At 27.3% G+C, this 22,638-nt stretch overlaps 2 protein-coding genes across 2 annotated transcripts; both read left to right on the top strand.

Annotated features, from left to right (window-relative positions):
- Positions 1 to 16,481: 16,481 nt before the first annotated feature.
- LOC125422537 (zinc finger protein CONSTANS-LIKE 16) lies at positions 16,482 to 18,423 on the top strand. Its single transcript, XM_048474562.2, has 2 exons — positions 16,482 to 17,652; positions 17,873 to 18,423. The coding sequence occupies exons 1-2, from the start codon at positions 16,591 to 16,593 to the stop codon at positions 18,140 to 18,142; spliced, it is 1,332 nt and encodes a 443-aa protein (XP_048330519.1). The 5' UTR covers positions 16,482 to 16,590; the 3' UTR covers positions 18,143 to 18,423.
- A 139-nt stretch (positions 18,424 to 18,562) lies between these two features.
- LOC125422538 (zinc finger protein CONSTANS-LIKE 7) lies at positions 18,563 to 20,591 on the top strand. The gene is made up of 2 exons (XM_048474563.2): positions 18,563 to 19,682; positions 20,024 to 20,591. Exons 1-2 carry the CDS (start codon positions 19,395 to 19,397, stop codon positions 20,225 to 20,227), a joined length of 492 nt encoding a protein of 163 aa, XP_048330520.1. The 5' UTR covers positions 18,563 to 19,394; the 3' UTR covers positions 20,228 to 20,591.
- Positions 20,592 to 22,638: the final 2,047 nt, after the last annotated feature.

Genomic DNA, 22,638 nt, shown 5'->3' with positions numbered 1-22,638 from the left:
AATCTAATCAAGATTTAAGGCAAAAAAAAAAAAAACATCAAAATGGTTTTAATATCTTTTCAAACTCAAATTTTCTGGGTTTTCATGGTTTGGGGAAAATGAAGAAGAGGATGAAAGTTAAAGAAATTCCAGTTTTCATAAACATCGTCAATCAAAAACATATTATATATATATATATATGTTTGTCCTCACCCCCCCCCCCCCCCCCCCCCCCTTCTTTTCTTTTTGATAGATGATATATCAGTTAGTCAAATATACAAATGAGCCCAGAAATTTGAAGCTTAAATATCCTTCAAAAAATAATCTTTTATTGCTTTGAGCAAGTTTTTTTTTTAAAAAAAAAAAATGTAAAGTAATAAGCTAGCTCTATACACAAGCTCTAGAATGTGGTGGTAATACTGATGTTGCTGTGTTGTGGAAAAGATAGAGAAGAGAGAGGAAATGTAAAAAAGCCTCAAATACCCTGCAAAATGGGCTCATGTGCGATAGGCATGCGCTTAACGGCTCAAAAATAAAGGAAATAAGCAAAAATACAGACAATGATGAGTAAATACGAGTTTGGAGATGAACTTATGAGGGAAAAAAAAAATTGGGACCAATTGTAAAACATGATATAATTTAGAAATCTGTAGTGATAATAATCCTGTAATTAATTATGTGAAAGCTAATGAATATTACATGCTATGTTAACCTTAATTATTGATCCAAATGAAATTACATGATCTTTTTAGGTTTCGATTAGGTTAAATTAATATGTAAAAGCTAAAATTTGCCTTGCGTAATTATATTCAAGTTTATGTGAAAGACATTCTTGATGTTTCTAGGATTAAGCATAATAAACTTATATTTTGAATCCCTTGCATCAATTTGTTAAATGGAATTAACTAATAATTTATAGTTCTTGCTGCTTTATATTGGAATTTAATCTCTCACTTTAAAGCACTGTTTCTTTAATCCATGCTTACTTTTAATTTTAGTCTTTTAATTGTGTTCATCATTAAATTTCTAACTCCTAATTAAAGTTCAAAATTTTGAAAATTGAAATATTGAAGGTTCAATATATGCAAATATCCAATTAAATATTTGAAATTATCGAATATTGATAAAACTCATAAAAAATTATTGAAATTGATACAAATTTATTTTAAAAAATAGAAATTTTTACTAAAACTTTAAGATTAACTAATTTAATTAATTAATTATCAAATTAACTACAAAAATTATAAAAATATTGAATGGTTATTAATTTTTCTTAATCAATCGATTTATAGTAAGTGTTAATAATTATAAATATACTATTATTAAACAAAAAAATTCAAAAAATTCATATTTGATAAAATTATTTATTAATTAATATATATAGAAAAGTTATTACAATTATATTATATTTTATAAATTTCATTTCAAGGCCGTTAAAAAATCCTAGGTGTTGAAAATTGCTTGTCTAGTTCTCATTTTCAATTTAAAATGTAAAATATAAAAATTAATTATTAAAATATATATCTATTTAATAATTTTATATGTGATTATTAATATACTAAGGATGAGTTTATGATAGTTGAGTTTGTAAAAAATATATTTCTTATATATTTTTTAATTTTTGTCTACGTTTTATTTTTATCTATTTTATATATTTATACAAATATTAAATTTTTTATTGTAAAAAAAAATAATGGGTAGGTGATTCTGTAGCTTTTAACAATAATTTTCTTTAAAAATATCATAGATAGACATGTCTAGTATAATTTTGGACATTGTTTATTAAACATAAATTTTTTATTTTTATTTGTTTAATTATTAAAAGACAATTAAAAGGTGAAGAAAACCTCAATAATGTTAATTTAGCAAAAATTTTTACTAAACATAAAAGATATTTATAAAATTTTTTGATTTAAAATTTGTTTTAAAAATATTCCCAGATATTTTTAAAATTTTTATATAAATTTTATGGAAATTTTAAAAATTTCCATGAAAATTATATATTCTTCAACCAAATTATAAAAAAATTTATATGTATATTGTGATGAAAATTTTCATAAAAATTATGAAAAAATACTAAAAATTTCAATACATATTACGGAAATTATATCCGTTTCGACTTAAGAGTTAAAATTCATTTTCATGTACTGAAAAAATAAAACTTTTACAAAAGTTTCATAGAAAATTTCAGTTTCTTAAATTATGATCCTTATAACATCTTTATTATCTTTATCTTTAGTACTTAACTACTATTTTTCATGTAGGTTCAACATTTTTTTTTTTTTAAAACAAGGCACGACTTGCGCATTTGCAAGGGGCTTTACATAACAATATCTGCTGTCAATTTTTAGAATATATGCTTTGAACAGTTCTAATTTGTTTTCTTTAAAAAAGAAAATATTGTCCACATTTTATTGACGTTAAAGTAATGAACATTTTGATACTGAAAGGCCAAAAAGATTCTTCTAATATATATTGGCATCATTTCAGGCTCTAAAAAATTCGTGGTATTAGAAAAGCCTTGTCAATTACAATCAAATATATTTATACATATACACCTACCCCAGATTTTCTAATAAATTGATGTAAACATATCCTGTTGAAACCCATAACAAATGTCGATGGATGATTGGATCCAACCAGATATTCCCTCGACCTTCTTATTTCTAAGGTTTTATCCAACATTATCAAGTCAATATAATAACTAAAAATTTTCATATTTTGTTTAGATGGGTTGGTGATGATATTTCTCTGTGGAGACAGTAAAGTGGCAAAGCCACCTTTGGAGTAACCCAACTGGACAAAACATGTACAGTGATCAGTCAACATAATAAATTGTACTAAAGATCTATTTTTAAAATTCTCTCAAAAAATTGCTCATCCAACCCAATTAATCAAATCCAAAAAATCTAACGTTAAGGATTGTAAGTTTTAATTTAATATTGCCATGTGAACAGAATGATAAACTGTTACGTATAATATATATATATATATATATATTTTAGTAACATTATAATAAATTTATTAAATAGATGAAACATCAGCAAACATGCATAAAAGGTAGGGGCCAATCTGGTCCTTCCACCATCCAAATTACAGGATATTCTAAAAGTAAAGCATGTCTTTGCAAGTTTGCTAGCCACCTTATTTGCATCTCTTTAAGAGAGGAAAAAGAAAAAAGTTAAAATTCCTACAAAGATATAACCACACGGTTCTGAATATCTTCAATTAGAAAACATTCCGGAATTAGCTTTGCATCTGACACATTAAACAGATTAATTAATAGCTTATCGATAATCACTTTCAATTATGCCTTCTTGAAAACCCAAATCAGCACAAAAATTATACTAAAGCCATTTTAATTGCAATGAGCTCTGTTGCCAGAGGAGATAATAAATTTATATTACGGGGTAGCCATTGCTGCCATCAACTCTCCCTTTTCATTCCTAATAATCACTCCAATGCCAACATTTTTATTCAATTCATACACAGCACCCTCAACATTAATCTTGTTAAACACCCAGGATCTGGTGGTTTCCAAACTAGTGGCTCTATAGGCTTCTTGACAATATCTCATGGCTTATTTGCAGAGAATTTCTTCGATTCCATATGGTCCAACTCGTATAAAAAAAACGGTTCCAACTGGAAAGAAGAGAGATTTTCACTTGCCAAGACTATCAAATCCACATATATGTAAGTTCCATTTTTATCTTCTTCACCACTTTAAAAAAGTTCCATATTCACCCAAATTGACTTGGTATTCCTAGAATACCATAATGCACATGAATAGTATGCTCTTGCACCCATGTGGCACATAGACTACAAATATTCCATTGTCCACTATCTTCTTTTTAGCTATTAAATTTGCCACAAGGCAATATATGGTGACAAGCTGTTCCACCAGCATGGTGCTTTCTTCCTCACATGAATAGTATTCTCTTTGTTGAAACATTTGACGGGGCCCATACCCAGATTTCACATTATATCAGCTATGTGCTTTGTGTGAAACCAAGTCAACTCATTATTTCTTTTCGTCTGAACTAAGATTTCAACTATGGGGGCCAAGAATTAAAAATAAAATAACAAAAAAATGCAAAAACATTAATATTGAGTTATATGGTTTTTCAATACAGAAGCACTTGGAAAATGTAAAAAGACAATTATGAAGCCAATGTGCACCAAACATAAAATAATAATAATAACAACAATTTCAGGTTTTAAAAAAAAAAAAAAATCTTAATGAGTATCTACTGACCTAAGATAAATCGGAAACCTTAATTCAAGATCAAGAATTTTCGGAGACACCACTTGAAATGATCCTTTAGAGCAAGTTTGGTTTCGAGAATAGTTATTCATGTTAAAATGGGAATAGTTATTTATGAGAATAAAAAAAATAAAAAATAATAATTTCTATTTATATAGTTGATGATAATAAAGAATTAGATTTAAATTTTAATCTTTATGAATATCAAACTAGGTTAAAATTTATTAAAAGTTAACTTCTATAGATATCATCTGGTCTATCAACTATCTATAAAAAATATATATGTTAGTATTTAATTAATTTATATTTAATAGAATTAGTTATAAACACATGCGATGCACAACATGTACTATCACAATATATTATTTTGATAATAAATTATAAAAAGGAATCATAATTAAATCAAATACAAAGCATCGTAAAAATAATATAAAACCAAGGCCTTCAATTCAACATAACTAATTCAAATTTTGAAAACCACATTAGTGGTTAAATTGTTAGGTTCTTCATCTTTATCACAAATTAAAATCTTTAATCTTTTCCTATTTCTAATTCTGGAGGTTGTAACGTATAGTTGTTTACTACTAAAAACTGATTTTTTCAAATAAAGTTCGACATGCAAAAGAGATTAGCCTTACCTCTTATTAATAGTCATAGCATATGATACAGAGTATTGTCTTCTCTGAAATTTGAAAGGTAATTTTGGATCCGATGGAGTTAAATTCATCCTATAGAGTTAAAGTCATTTTTAGAATAAAAATTTCAAACCATGCATTGTTGCCTGAAATAACCTTACCTTCTGGAACATGATTGCCAAACTTTGTAATGACCAATCTAGTCCCATTGCATAACTTTGAAGAATGATCAACATTTCTTAATAGAATAATGGAAACACTGATATTCAAATTCAACTGATGATTAGGCATCCCAGAATTTTTTTATAGCATTTAAAAATTAAGGTGTATGAAGATAGTGTATTTAATTGTTATATGCTTTGTTGCATGTATTATGTCCAAAACTTCGTTGAGAAAAGTTGGTATTATTGACAAATGTGCAATCGCTTCCTTCTCTTTGCAAAATGGATACAAAATTGATCTTTTTAATTAGTAAATTTTTACCTTATGAAACTTCTAGAATGTAATTTGATGTGTTGGAATTTTCATAAAATATAAATTAATTATATAAATTAATAATCATATCATATGTAACATCACTCAATGAGGTTCTTGAGTAACTTTGTGAGCTACTCAAAAAACCTTAACTTTGACAAATAGCCTTTGTGTTTGGTGGAACCAAACAATCATCTAACTCTTCTTTGAGATGGTGTATTTTGTATATGTTGTCCAAATATGTTTACCATGAGCATGTTATAAAGAGAAATTGCAAATCATTGTATAAAACATATATATTCTTTTTATATTTGTATAACAAGGGCTTCCTATTAAAAATAAAAAATAAATAAAAAAATAAAAAAACTTTACAAACAATGCATTTTAAGCATTTTTCGGAAAATATTAAAAAAAATACATTATTCATCTTAAATTTCTTGGTAAAGAGATTAATCTTATTATTTGTTACCATATTTTAATTTTATTATTTTATAATGAAATTTCATTTATTTCATGTCCATATATGAATATATCTTAGTATATGAAATTTTTATATATAATATCTTTAATAATATGAAAATCTTTTATTATAGACATGTTTTTGACATTATCTTTCAAAAATTCAAAAAGAAACAAAATAAAGAGAACAATCTCATTAATAATTTACTTATGGTTACATATATTTTAAAAAGATTAAATAAGGAGATCAATTTTATAATTGAAATCTATATATTAGGATATTGAAATTCTATTTATTACATATACATATATGAATATGTTTTAGTATATAAAATTTTTATGTGAAATATATTTAATAATAAAAGTATCTTCTTTATTATATAAGAAAATAACAATCTCATTATTAATTATTGTATATAAAATATTGTTATTTAAAAAATAAATATAACAAGTCAATAAAAAAAATTTATATATAGATTATAAATTCTTTTTTAATGTTTTCTTATGAGTTCATAAAATTTATATATTCATAAATTTAAATATATACATACAATATTTTTTATCATTGATATTTTTTTTTTTTTGTTTTTGCTGAAAAGATAATACGAATTATCATTGACAAATGAAATATATATAATAGTTAACCATATATTATCATAATTTTAAGATTACTTTTTAAAAGTAACTTTAAATAATATATATATATATATATAAAAGTCATCTTTAAGTGTTTTTTTCTTTGTTAACATATATTTATATATACTATCATATATATATATATATATGTACACATCATATAAAAGTACATTTTAAGCATTTTTTAGAAAATATTGAAAAAAATGTATTATTTATCTTAAATTTCATTATGAGAAGATCAACATCATTATTAATTATCGTACATTAAACTTATTATTTTACAATGAAATTACATTTATTATATATCTATATATGAATATATATTAATATATGGAATTTTTGTGTGAAATATATTTAATTATTAGAATATCTTTTATTATACATACATTTTTGCCCTTATCTTTTTAAAATTCAAAAAGAAACCAAATAAGAATATTAATCTTATAATTGAAATCAATATATTGAATTTTTGTGTGAAGTATATTTAATAATAAGAATATCATTTTATTCTATAAGAAAATAAAGAGATCAATCTTATTATTAATTACTATATATAAATTTTGTTATATTTTACAAAAAATAAATTTAAAAACCAATAAAAATATTTATATGTAGACTATAAAATCGTTTTTTAATATTTTCTTATGAATATATAAAATGTATATACTCAAAAATTTGAATATATACATACAATGATATATACATATAATATTCTTTATCATTGGTTTCGTATATATATATATATATATATATATTTTTTTTTTTGAGAGGATGGTATGAATTATCATCTTAAAAGAGTTATATATAATAGTTAACCATATCTATACATATATATATATATATATATATTATCATAATCTTAAGACTACTTTTTAAAAGCAACTTTAAATAATATGTATATATAAGTCCTTTTTAATGTTTTTTTTCCCTTGTTAACATATAAGTATATCATATATATATATATATATATACACACACATATAAAAATACATTTTAAGCACTTTTTGAAAAATATTAAAAAAAATGCATTATTCAATTTGAATTTCTTTATTTGGAGATCAATCTCATTATTAATTGTCGTATATTAATTTTATTATTTTACAATGAAAATATATTTATTATATATCCATATATGAATATGCACTAACATATGGAATTTTTGTACAAAATATCTTTAATTATAAGAATATCTTTTATTTATAATTTTATTAATTAAATCTATATATTATGATATTGAAATTTCATTTATTACATATCCATATATATATGTATGTATGTATTAATATATAGAATCTAATTATCAATTATCATATACAACATTTTTTTATTTTTACAATAAAATAAAATAACATACCAACAAGGATTTTAATATATATATTATAGATCTTTTTTTAATATTTTTTATTCTCGCTATTCTTTTTTTTTTATTCCTTATAAGTAATTACTTTTTTTATATTAAATCCTTATAATATAATTTAATTATCTTTATTATTATTATTATTATTATTATTATTATTATTATTAGTATTATTAGTATTATTATTATTTGCTTTTTAACTTATAAGGTAATTTATTTATGGTCAAATATTTTTTACTTTATAAAGTAATTTATTCTTTTACAAATAAATAAATATGACAAAGCAGTAAAGATATTAATATATAGATTATACAAATAAGAAACTCAATCTCATTAAAATCTTACTATTTAGTAATAAAATAAATATAACCAAACAATAAAAAATATTAACATATAGATTATAAAATATTTTTTAAACATTTTTTATTAGACATGTTTGTTTTTTAGGGTTAGTTCTCAGAAAGTTTGGAAGGAAGTGGGTTTGGAAACTAAAAAAAAAAAAAAAAATTATTTTTGGGCCTTTTGGATTAGCTTTGTTATGAAGAGGAATACAAATTGAGTTTTGATACTCATTATAATTTTAAACATAATGTTTATGGGAAAAAAAATACAGCACCATAAAAATCTAATTGTGAAAAAATATCTGGTTTACTAGTTGATTTTTGGGTGGAAGAGGAACAGATTTTTGGGTTTATATCGCCGAGGAGAGTTGCGTTTGCAAGATTGATTTTTGTTAGGCATTAATGAAACTTCATTTTATTAAGTACCATTTTATTATATCTAAGTATAATTGCCTACGTCCCAATGCAAAATATTAAAGTAGGTACAGGATGTTAGAATGGCTTTTTATATTATTTTATGTGTCAGACTTATTTTGGGACACTAAAAAAATGCAAGAAGGAATAATGCCATCGATAAATTCAGTTTCATTATTTAAATTTTCCTTTTTTAAGTAAATTGAAAATATAAAAAGCAAAATAATAACCAAAGTAAAACCATTATTTTTATTTCAATCCAAATGAAATTTAAAATACTATTTTTAAAATACAACAGATTCCCAAAAAAAAAATGAAGCATAATAAAAAAAAAAAGGAAAAAAAAACAGCTACATTGTTTAAGATAAACACTTAATCTTTGTAAGATGTTTCTTGTTTAATACAATTGCTGCGAAGTACGAGAATTTTGGTATCACCTGATTACCAAAACAATTGTATCATTCTTTCTTATATGCCTTCGGCCAAAATAATCTATTACGTTTTCTTTTTTTTATATTTTTATCCTCCATCATCTTGAAAAATTCAACATATAAAGGTGAATTAATAATTACTGAAAAATCTTCTTTAAAAACTTTTTGTTCTTTTCAATTATCTTCCACAGTATATTTTGATTTAGTATCGTCAACTTCAACCAAAAATTCATAGCATGGTTCATGTCCATGGTCATGATTTAAATGCTCATGATTATGATCCATACAGAAATATAAAATAATAAAAACCACCAAAATATTGAACATTGAACCAGAAGATATCACTTACTAATTTCTAATCAAATATATTAGATTTATTTGGTAAATATAATAAAATTAAAAAATTTATTTTGAATATAAAAATCCTACTTTGTCATGTTTGACAATTATATTCTAAAAAAAATATTTTAAATTTTTTCGGCTAATAAAATAAAATTATATTATTTATGTAACTTTTTTGTGTCCAAATAAAGATATATCTTTATTATTTTTCATATACTTACATTTGTATATATAAAAATAGTTAAAATATGTTATATAAGGAGATATACTTTAATTTATTATTTTACAAATATAATATTATATTTTTGTCTTAATTATACATCTTAATATTTTTTTTCTTAATCAAGCTTCCTATAATCAAATGTCAAATATAATATTATAATAATAAATATATATATTTTTTGGTACAACCAATAAAAAAAATTCAAATAAAATAAAATCAAAAAAATTATTTTTAATATAAATCCTGCTTTATCATGTTAAACATTTGTTCTAATTATACATTTTAATATTTTTATCCTAATAAAAATATATAATTTTGGATACAATCAAATATAAAAAATCTCATGGTCTTTATTTAATACTGATTGACATTTTAATAGGACATAAATAATAAGGAGAATGAAAGATGATTATTCACCTTTTGTATATTATATAGATTTATCTCTTCAATGTCACTAATCCATTTTTAGATTATATAATATATTAATTAGTAAAATAGTAATGCATACTCTTAATAAATATATTAATAGATTACATTGTGTCCATAATGAAAAATTAGCTATCTTTTTAAAATAATAATGATATTTAATTTAAGCATATATTAAAAACCAAAAAAAAAAATTAATATTATGGAATAGATATTTTATCACTGCGTCCCTTCTTTTTATCTAACGAGAGAATATGATCCTTTTTGGACGGGGAATTGATGATAACCGATTACATGAAGGAAAGGAGAGTTGCAATTAATGGCCTGGGTGACCACTGGCATGGAGAGGTTGTGGTTTGGCTTCGCAACCAAACAGAAACATACGCGTCAAGTAGCTGTATTACCCGCCCCAATAATGGCAGCAGAGCCATAAAGTGGGGACGCGGTGGTGCGGTGATTCAAAGTTTTTGTTTGGGCTTGTGGTTTTTTTTTTTTTTTTTTAATTTTTGGTAAGATGTTTGAGCTTGTGTTTATTGACAATTCTAGCATATTATAAAAATATATAAATATTTTTTTTTTAAAAATCCTTTACAGTGCAAATTGTCCAAGGAATGTGACAAGAACAAAAATTAAATACTGTCAAAGTACATCAATAAAAGAACGTCCTTTGAAAAAGAAAAAATAAATAAATAGACAGATAATTAATTAATTACGTTTTAGATCAACGATGTGTTAAAGTAGACATCTAAGTTAAATAGACAACAAGCTCATCTAACCAATCTACATTTTCGTTGGAAATTCTCTCTGATCTATTAATATCAATCCACTTCTGACAAACAATTTATTTTATTTTATTTTTATTTTATGTATTTATTTATTTTTGAAAGGTGTGTGTGTGAAGTACTCTCCTAATAATCTACAACCACAAAAAAATCTTTTAAGTCGTTGTGACCTTTAGTTTTCCCTAACGAAACTACTTAACTCTGACTAACATCTAATTGAGCAAAAACTCGGCCACCGTGAAAACGATGTTGCTAAACATGACAGATTCCATGTGCGAATGCATACAAAAATTCAATTAGTTTCTTACTTTCGCACTCATCTTAATAGTGATTTATCATTTTCTTTTAAAGAATTTTCCTTCCACTTATTCATCTCATTGCCTTCTCTTTTCTTTTTCTTTTTTCCTTTTTAAATAGAAGGGAGCATTTTGTAGCAATGATAATGTGAAACGTACCTATCACCGATGCTTGTTGATCAAATCCATATGTTTCTGTTTATTTATTTGCCTTCATTGAATTATTTGTTATCTTTGTAGTTTGAAGGTAAACTAGGGCAAAAGCCAGGATCTCAACAGTGGGGACCGAAAATTAAAAAATAATAATAATAATAATAATAAATTCTTTGAAATACAAAAATGTTAAAATTATTTTTTTAGTCTAGAAGCAAAAACCAACATGCACCAAAGATGAGTAGAATAATAACTTTGGTTTGTTTATTATTTTTACATGGTAGATTGTAAAGTGATGTTAGGATTGAAGAAATTTATAGTTTATTTAGGGTACAAGTGATGAAGTGATACATAATGCCCCGCTGATTGGTGTGTTGTCACTCTCTTCTCCACTAATATTGTCCCTAATTTAGGGACCACACTTTACATGATACCTTGATTTTTTTGTTCAGACTTTTCAAAGGATCATCCATCTTGAGATGACTACCATTAGAGTACACTTAACTTCAAAAAAATTTTGAAAGCCTAAAGTTAATTACTTTAAAAGGATCTAATCTTGGTTGTTATGAGATTATTAATTTTACATTTGAACTATTATCCGTTCCATACTTAGACAATATGAGATTAGACTCCAGATAGCCTTTGCCAATAAAATAGTTTACCATTACTTCACACCACACTTATCCTGGTAGCACCATACTATTTCACCCCTATTTTTTTTTTTAGGTCTTAGACCTTCGGTATCTGGTGGACCTCATTTTTCCCGAGATCACTAAGCCATAGGACTCCATCTTTCCGATGGTCACTAGGCCTCAACTAATCCGGGTCGAGCCGGGTCAAACCACAAAGGTGTAAAGCTCTTCCAAAGCCAATTTTTTCCATTCACAAGATTCGAACCCGAGGCCTTACTTAAGAGGAACAAGTGCCGAACCACCTAAACCAACTGGCGTTGGTCTGTTTCACCCCTATTTATCACATGGCATCTTCTGATTAATAAGTTAATTGGAATATAATTTTGTTGACAATTTTCAAAAGAACATGAATAGGGGTCAAATGTATAGAAATTAATTTTATCTATGAAGTCGTTTAATATAAGATAAAATTAATAAAGCAAATACTTAAATCACATTATATAAAAATAAAATAAAAATAAAAAAATGAAGGGCAAAGGGACCATGAGACCCACTCAGGCTACAATGTGGATTTCAACAGTATTTATTTTTTCTGAATAAAATTTTAGTATATTACTAAATTTATATTTTATTATTTTTGCATTTTAAATTCTAACCATTGATGTGACTAAAGGGTTAATAAAGAAAGACTTGATATTAAAAACATAAAGTTGTCCTGATATTAGCCTGATTATATATATATATATATATATATAAATGCTCTTCTAAAAAGTAGACTATATATATATATATATATAAATGCTCTTTTGGAAACTATCCCTCAACTTATCCTAGGAGACATATTGATACACATACTTAAAATGAAACTCGCGTGATCCTATTAAGAATTAAATGCTTATTCTTGGATTTACTTTCCCATTTTAGAATTTTAGTATTAAAACATATCTTATTATAAAGGATTTACATATAAAACAAAATAAATTAGTAAATATAGGTCCCATTTTTATTGTCTATATATTATGTCTTCTAAAATAAGCTAAGAGATAACTACTAGAAAGAAATTCTAATATATATATATACACTTAATCTCATATCAGAATATCTTGGTAGTTTTTCCGTCAAAACATTTATTTCGATAAAATTTAATGCCAACTCCAACATCCTACAACATGTTGCTGGAAAATTTCTTCTGTAATATTTTGAGTTATGCAATTTTCCAGCAACATCTTGCATAGTATTGGCATCCACATAAAATTTCATGAAGACATCTTAATGATAGGAGAACTATACATAAATATTTATATTTATACATACATATATATGTACATATATGTACGTATAGATATACGGAATCATGTTTTCCAACATAATGAAAGAATATGTTGACATGTTAATACTGAAAGTGTCATCCAATAGTAAAACCTTATATATGTTGAGAGTCTATTAATGTGGTAAATGCTAAACATAATAACTTGCCCAATTAAATTTTTTTTTTTTTTTAAAATTAATTGATATAGACGGGAGGGGGAAATCGGTGACTCAAACCTATGACTTTAAAGATATGAATGTGAGAGACATATTCCTAGACTAACCACACTCAATGTTCCTAACGTTCCCATTTTTCATTGGAAACATTATATATTTCCAACATAATATATATAACTCGTATACTCTAGTTTCGACGTTGTTAGAGAATGGAGGTTGTGGTAATACGTGGTTTAATTTCTCTTAAGACATCCAAGGTTGAGGTGGTCTGAAATTTGCATATCGATTACTTATGAACTCAAAAATATGAAGCGGTATGACAAACAAATTAAGAAATTGAAGGAAGGCTGTGGTGGTGGTGGATCGACGTTTTGTCAAACAATTAGAAATTTCTCGAGCATTTTAAGATTGAATCAAATTGAAAACTAAAAGGCTTAAAGGGCTTGAATTCAAAGGGGTAAAAAGTTCTAAATCAAAATAAGATGAAATAGATGGTAGTAATAAGCGTTGTAAAACCCATAAATAAAATTTGAGCTGGATAAAAGAATTGTGTTCTGTGCGCATAATATATATAATTATTTTTATATGATTATTATATATAATATTTTTATATTAAATGGATAATCTTAAATGGTAGGAAAATAAGATTGGGATGAACAACGTGCGTATGGCCAATTATTAATCATATTTATATATTTTAATATACTGAAAACTAGCTAGTCCAATAGAATCTCAGTTCGTTAAAATGATCATAAATTACATATTCTCAGATTCGTAAAATCTTCTTGATGTGACTAATAGGTTTCTTTAGATTTATTGTTATATTTTAATATAATATATATAGTTTGACAGGACTTGTCTCGTAAAGTTTGACTAATATTAATTCCTATTTGGATAGATTCCTTTTCAATCCCGAGGGTCTTGCTAGATCACCTGGAATCACATAATATTATCTAAGGCTTCGAGATTGATTGAAAGCTTTATATAGTTTGATGCAGATTGAAATGATGATTTATATTGTGTTACACTAAATATTTGTGCTTGCTTTTCTGGTGTTTTGAATGGTTAATTACCAAAATTTGAAGGATAAAATGGAACTGCCAACTACTTAAACTGTAAGGTGTGATGTTAATTACTCTTTAATTTTTTAATCATTAGTGTCTTAAAATCACAAGTTACATATATTGAGAGCAAATTATAATTTTTTTATTCAAATCACTTTTCTATTTACTTAATAACAATATTAAATAGTATTAGGAATCAAGTTTAATATGAATGTCAATATTTCATCTCATTAGTTGTAGGTAATTTTTTTTAATTGACGATAATATTTTGATATGACAAATAAGATGTAGGGTTATTGCACATCAGTACTACAAAGATAGGAAAAATTGCATTTTCAAAAATTGCATTTTCAACTTTCAAATTTAAAATACTCCCATTTAAGTTCCCAAGTTTCAATTTATTTCATTTTGATTTAATTGGACTTTTGGTAAATGACAGGTTGATGATTTGAGGGAATTAAAAAGCAATTTTTAAAAAATAAAAATAAAATGCCTAAATTATAACAAATTAAAATCAAATGGCCTAAATTGCAACAAATTCATTAAATATTGGTTAAATCTAATGGAATCATTAAACATCATTGAGCAATATATCCAATTGTTACAAAATGCAATGCATTGAAAATTAAGGATTAAAACTAGAATGTTTTAAATTTAAGGATTAAAAGTCCAATTTCACCAAACTAGACAATGCTAAAGTCTAATTACCAAAGTGTAATTACAATATGAACATCAAGCTATGTCAACAGCTACAACACTAACTTTACCAATTGATGTGTTACAAGTTTATTAGTAAAAAAAAAAAGTTGATATCAATAAAATATTATTATGAATAAGTGTGCTAAATGAAACTTAGGTCAATGAACTAATTATTACTATGTTAGATAAATTCGGTAATCAACTTGATGTGTATAGGATCATTATTAAGTTATATTTAATGTATTCGATCTTTATGAATTACCAATGTTATTTAGTATCTAAAATTTTGTTTATAATTTTATGACTTGATTTATCACCACTTGGAAAATAAACTTTATTTTACTAGGTGTCGTGATCCAACTTGGAAAATTACTTACAACATTAATTTCGACTTTTATAAAATCTATTTCTTTTTATCAAAACTTAAGCTCATTCATACAAAATCAGATCCGCTAGCTGAAGGGTATTTTGCATCTCACATGGTGATCCATAGGATAAATGTGTAACAGGTTGGAAGATGGCCACAAGACATTCATTAATTGGATGATATATATTCAATGGAAAATTCTAGGTTGAAAGAAGAAAATAGTGGCTGAAAAATATTGTACTTATGTAATTTTCACTTTTACTCCACAAATATGTAACCAGCTAGAGACTGGCCCCTGAATGGTTCAGAATTGTCTGAGACCCAACAGAAGTAACGAACTGCTGCATATTATTGTCTAAATGTCAGGACCCAAAAACGTACACCCATTTTTTGATCATCATCTGGAGCAGAATGGCTCAAATTCAGGACATGTATGGAGAGAGAAAGAAAATGGAGTGACATTTTTGAAAGCAACTCCAAAAAAATGGGGACCACAAAAACAAGTGCTATTAAAAGCCTAACATGAACAATTCAATAATACAAAACAAAACAACAAAAGGGTCTTACTCAGATTTACCAGCAGATAGGCAAATTTACAAAAGCAAATACAAATACAGACACAGAGAGAAAGAGAGACACAGAGAGAGAGAGAGAGACAGAGACAGAGACAGAGAGAGAAGAGAGCCATTCTTCTACTGGGTCCCACATGCAATCCCACGACTATCCAATCAGAATCCAGAGAATGAGATTGACTTCAAAACATTAGCCAATCAAGACATAGATGAGAACCAAGTTGTGGTGGGTCCTAAAAAGTGTGCCCCATGATCAAATATAACCCCATTAGTCATGGCTCTTCAAAACCGCCAAAAAACAGTGAATGGGGCTCTTTGAGCTAAACAGCAATATCAGTAAAAGCACCAGCGTGGGCCTTTTAAACCTCTCTCTCACGCTCCCTACACAAATAATTGAATCCAAGGTGGGTCCCTTAAATAAATATATATATATATATATATATGAAAGAGCTATAAACCTCAATATTCCATTGTGCCTTAGTTTGAGTTTTTTTCCAAAGCACAAAAGTACTGTTTTTTTTTTATTTTTTATTTTTTAATTCGTTTTTTGGTTCACCTGATGGTATCTGAAACCAAAGCTGCAAATGCCATGGGAGGCAAGACGGCGAGAGCCTGCGATAGCTGTTTGCGGAAACGCGCACGGTGGTTTTGCGCCGCCGATGATGCTTTTCTTTGTCAAAGTTGCGATGCATCTGTTCACTCTGCTAACCAATTGGCCAGCAGACATGAAAGGGTCCGTCTCCAGACTTCTTCTTTCAAGCTCGGCGACTCCACGGTAATCTCCGACGATTCCCCGCCGGCGTGGCATCGAGGTTTCACGAGAAAAGCAAGAACTCCCCGCCATAACAAGTCCATATCAGCAGCAGCCAAAGAAGATGAGAAAATCTTGATCAACAATAACCCTCTTCCTTTTGTTCCGGAGTTGAGCAACGAAGAGACTTCGACACCATATTATGATAGTGAAGAACAGCTTCTTTATCGTGTTCCGATCTTCGATCCTTTTGCGGCTGAGCTCTGCAACGAAGTCGGGAATTCGAGAACCGAGACTTCAACGGAGAGAAATGATAATCATCGTCACGAAGCGGAGAATATGATGAGAGATCATGATTATGGAAACGAGTTGGATCATCTGCATGGGTTTCTACCGTCGGATAGAGAGCTTGCTGAGTTTGCAGCTGATGTTGAGAGCCTGCTATGTCGAGGAGTCGATGAGGATTCTTGTGATATCAAAGGGTTGGAAATCTTGGATTGCAAAGAAGAAGGTGATTTGGATGTTTTCAATGTTAATGGCGATGGAGACCGAAGAGTGAAAGTCGAGGAAGAATATGAAGAAGAAGAAGAGATGGAAGGGATTCTTGCGTGTGAAGCAAAACCATGTTTAGATTGGAATTTTGGTTACGAGTCATCGCCGGAAGCCATCGAGGACGACAAGGTTGTTTCGATGGCGATGGAGACGAAGAAAATGAATAATGAGGAAGCATTTAAGGAGCAGATGAAGAAGGAGATATTTTTGAGGCTAAATTATGAGGCAGTGATCACTGCCTGGGATGGCCAAGTTTCTCCATGGACAACCGGAATTCGACCGGAGGTTAATCCCAACAACGGCTGGCCGGACTTCATGGTAATTAATCTCTCTATATAATTTTGTTATGGCGTGCCCAATAAGCTTACTCTACAGTAGCATGTTGAGTCTGCACAATATATACAATCTTTTTACTCTGCTTTTGCGTTTATCGCTAACAAAATATACACAAATTGTAAGTAATTTTTATTCATTTGTTGAAGATTTTTATCTGGGAACCAAAGTTGGACTAACATATATATATATATATATATTGCAGGGTTTTGGGCCAACAGATCTTCATCACCCACATGGAGGACTAAGAGGATATGGAGGAGGAGGAGCAAGGAGTGATGGTGGAAGAGAAGCAAGAGTTTCGAGGTACAGAGAGAAGCGAAGAACGCGGCTGTTTTCGAAGAAGATAAGGTACGAAGTTAGGAAACTGAATGCAGAGAAGAGGCCTAGAATGAAAGGAAGGTTCGTAAAGAGGACATCTTTTATGGGGATTAATAATGGTTTTCCGTATATACCTAAAGTAGTGAATAAATAAGGTTAACAGCCTCTTTCCAATTTTGCTATGTTCTTACCAAAATTGGAAGGAAAAGTACTACTTGCTTTGCCTTCAATAAATGGAAGTTGGTACTATCGATCTTTAGTAGCTTTACCTTGACGATATTCTAGTTAGTTCTCTTTCTCTCTTCAAATTAACAATAGTACTAATGTCTTTTCATGAATCCTCAAAAGTTTGAAGAGGGTTTTGTTATAATCAGAATATTGGAGCTTCGTTTGGTCATATATTTGTAAATGGTGACTAGCTCTTTTCAATTTTCATTCTTGTGGTACATTTCAAATTTTTAAGCTTAAAGCATAATGGTTGCTTACATATATGTACTTATAGCTAAAAATTCTTTTAAGGCTAGTGAAGTGTTGTAACATAATTTTATATATATACAAAGGAGAATCATTAAGATACAAATTCATGCTGCTAATGTAATATTTAAGGAAGATCGATTTTCATTTATTTCACTAATTGTTTACTAATTAAGCCATATCATTGGTGGTTTTCGTACTTTAATTCTATGTACTAGTCATAGGAATCTAATCATCTACTAAGAAAAGGGAAAGACGTGATATTGAGAACTTTAGAAGTTTCCGTACGTGAAAGAAAAAGTCTTCATAAATATCTCCTTTCCTGCCAAAATAAATAAATAAATAAATAATAAATAAACAATAGAAACTATATAAGATTCTTTTATATTATAATTCACAGGTGAAATGGTAAAGAAAAAAAAAAAAAGATGCAAATTGATGCATGATTCAAATTAAAAATTTATTATTAATTAGTTTGTTAAGGTATAATATTTAAATGTCTGTTTCTTTTTTCGTCTCATAAATACTGTGAAAGTACAAAACTTGCAGAAAAGATAAGGACATATGAAAAGATAGAAAACGGGACAGCAATATCTCTCAATTTACCGATATCACCATTCAGCTAAACTACATTATTCTGCAAATGCTGGAATAAACAATTCCCTTTGTCATAAAATCACACTCTGCAGCAACCTCAATACCACAAATGGAAAAATTACTTAAAACTCAAAAAGCATCTCAATTTTGTGGTACCGTGCTCCACCCTGCGGTATAGTACTTTATCAAGTGCTGAAAAACAAAAGTGTGTTTCATATAATACCATATATGTATGTATGTCAGTACTGGGTGGAGAGAACAAAGAGCGAAAATTGAAGAAAAAGAAGAAGAAATTTTAAAAAAATACAAAAAATAAAAAATAAAAATAAAAAACTATGGAAGCTTTTGTACCATGTGAATTAAACCCTTGTTTGGATTGTATTTTTTATAATGATCAATCAACACTAGCAGTTCCGGAGGAAGAGTACAACTTAGTTTCCAGGGTAACGGCGACGAAAATAGCGAATAATGAGGGATCATATAAGGAGCAGATGATGAAGAAGGGGACATTCCTGAGGCTGAATTATGAAGCAGTTATCACTGCTTGGGACAGCCAAGCTTCCCCATGGACGACTGGAACTCCACCCGAGCTTAATCCCGATGAATTCTTGCCTGAATTTAAGGTAATCTTTTGCACTATACATTGATCCATCACTATATATACATATATATATATATATATATATATATATATATAATATATAATTTTTTCTATAATGGTATTCAACAAATTACATGTAATTAAGCGACAAAGAGACCGACGCCCACTATATATATACATGGATAACATCTTCCATCATAGCATAATTATAATCACACAACACACCCACCAATAATTTTCAGTGATATTTTTAATGGGTACCAAGCGGTAAGAAAGTTATATATATTTATCCTTAATGTTTGATATTTTGATTATGATTATCAGAAAACATGTTAATGAATTGGGTTTGTGTAAAAATTGCAGGGTTTCAATCATATGGATAATGATCACGGACCCGGAGGAGATGGAGGAGGAAGAGAGGCAAGAATTTTAAGGTACAAAGCGAAGCGAAGAACACGGTTGCTGTCGAAAACAATAAGGTACGAAGTTAGAAAGTTGAATGCTGAAAAGAGGCCAAGAATTAATGGGCGATTCGTTAAGATGACATCCTTATTTTGTGGGGATTGACGCTTTTCGATCCATACCAAACTAGATAACATGAAAGGTCATCATCCAGTTTTTGCTTCCTGCCTTGGCAAAGTAGGAATGCTTACTGCTTTATTAATCATAGAATAAAATCAAACTAATTGAGTTGGGTATTTACCTTGATTATCAAAAAAAAGAAGAAAAAAAATTAGTTGGGTATTTATACCGAGATTTGATCTCTTAGGAACTTTCTCCAACGTTATAACAATATAGCTAATTAGGGTTAATGGTTGTCACATTTCAATTGAGTTTTTAGTTTTAGGGTTATTAGCACTCTTAATTTCTGAATTATGCTCACACTTACAGTTTGGTTTTTAATTTTTTATATTTTGATCTTTAAACTTCATTTTTTGTTATACTTTGTTCCTTCAAACTATTTCTAATTTAATTTTTAATGATTTTGAGGCTTACAATGCACCTACATGAAAACAATAAAATTACCAAATTAGGCAACCTCTTAAGACTCTACATGTTGCCTCAAGTCTATGTACGCCTCAAGATTCATAAAATTTTAGAACAATATATTTTTTAAAGTTCAAAGCACAACAAAAACTAAAGTTTATCGATCAAAATGCCGAAAAAATAAAAATAAAAACCAAAGTACAAGTGTGACTATGGTTTAGGAACTAAGAGTACTAATAACCCTTAGTCTTAAATAATTAATGATTATTAGTTTTGTTAGTCCTTCAACTACTTTTAAGGTTGTACTTTTTTTTTTTTTTTTTTGGCTTGAATACGTTTAAGGTTGTACTTTAGTTCATTAATATATATATATATATATATATATATATATATTTACACTTTGGTCTTTAAATTAGAAATTTTAAAATATAAAATATGCTTATTGTGATAGCGCAACAACAAAATTACAAAATCAGATATTCCGACAAGACCTTTGCATATTGCATTAAGTAAATAATTATATGTCTTAAAACTGTAAAAAATATATAAAAAGTAGTTCAAAGGTTAAAGTGTATCAAAATTGAAATTTAAAGACCAATGTGCCAAAGAAAAGAGTTTAGAAACCAAAGTACAATTACAGGTATGGTTCAAGAACTAATAGAACTAATAACTCAATATTAACTGATGTGTCACTCTTATATAAAATTTGTCTTATTACCATATCAATCATTATAAGCTAGAAGATAGTTCATAGAAGAATAGTTATCATGCATGCACAAGTTTTTGTTTCATACTTAAATTGTAGTATACTCAACATTTACACTTTTGAGAATATATAATCTATTGAATTTAGATATATTAAAAACATGTCTCATTTAATTATTAACATATATATATAATCAGGTTCACATTAAATTGATAAAATAAGAATTTTAGATTTGCTTATATATAGTAAAATTAAATTCATCTTATTATAAAAAAAAATTAAAAACGATAAAAAAAAATTTAAATTCATCTAGATTTCATCATGCCTTGTATATGCTGTGTGCTAAAGAAAGACTAATTTTCATTCATAATCAACACGTTTAGTGATCACCGTTATTGTTAATTCTATGTTTAATTTGGATATTAGAGTTTCAGACGAGGGAAAGAAAAGAAAAGTGAAATTGCTTAACTTTGTACATGTTTCCTTGAAAGCATGTAATTTCTCTCTTCTTCAATATCTTCTCCTTATTAAACAATAGGTACTACAAAAGCCTTTAGATATTTCGCTTAACGTGCAAGTTGATTGCTTCTTTAATTTACTCTATTGCATTGTTAATGGACACTTTAAGAAGTTTCATCAAATTAGAAATTTATTCACATACTTGCCAAACGTATTAATATTTAGCAGCGATTATCAACGAAACAGTAAAAAAAAAATGTCTCTAACGATTTAAATCTGTACTAAAAGGTAGTTTTTAGGTAGAGAATTAGTTTAAATCCTAACCATAGCCTTCAATCATCCTTATTTATAAGGCTAAATACTATTGTTCGCAAGTTATTTAAGCTATGGACATTCACATTAGAATGGAAATATATATATATATTCTTTTCCGATGTGAGTTCCACTCTAAGTCCAAATAAGCTTAAAATTTAAAATGTCGGAAAATAATTCCATTAACTATTTATAATGAATTTTTCACAAATGCTTTGGTTCCATTTAACAACATAACTCTATTATATAATAACATCTGACTTGTGATAGAAAAATTCCTCTAAAACCACCATGGAGTCCTGAAAGCCATAGTGTATCTCATATTCTCATTGCCCAAAGAAAATATATAGTAGTATACAGAGAAAAAATATAATAATATACATAGTCAAGCTTGAATAAGATACATTACATTTACATTTTAAAGTAAGATCCATTTTGTATGGTCATTGGATTTTTTAAATTGGATCAGACTTTGTCACTTAATGGAAATCAAATAATTATGGAGAGTGAACCG

The sequence above is a fragment of the Ziziphus jujuba genome, chromosome 2 (genome assembly GCF_031755915.1).
Source record: "Ziziphus jujuba cultivar Dongzao chromosome 2, ASM3175591v1".
NCBI lineage: Eukaryota > Viridiplantae > Streptophyta > Magnoliopsida > Rosales > Rhamnaceae > Ziziphus > Ziziphus jujuba.
Note: the sequence above shows the minus strand (reverse complement) of the source record. Positions and strands in the feature narration are given on the sequence as shown.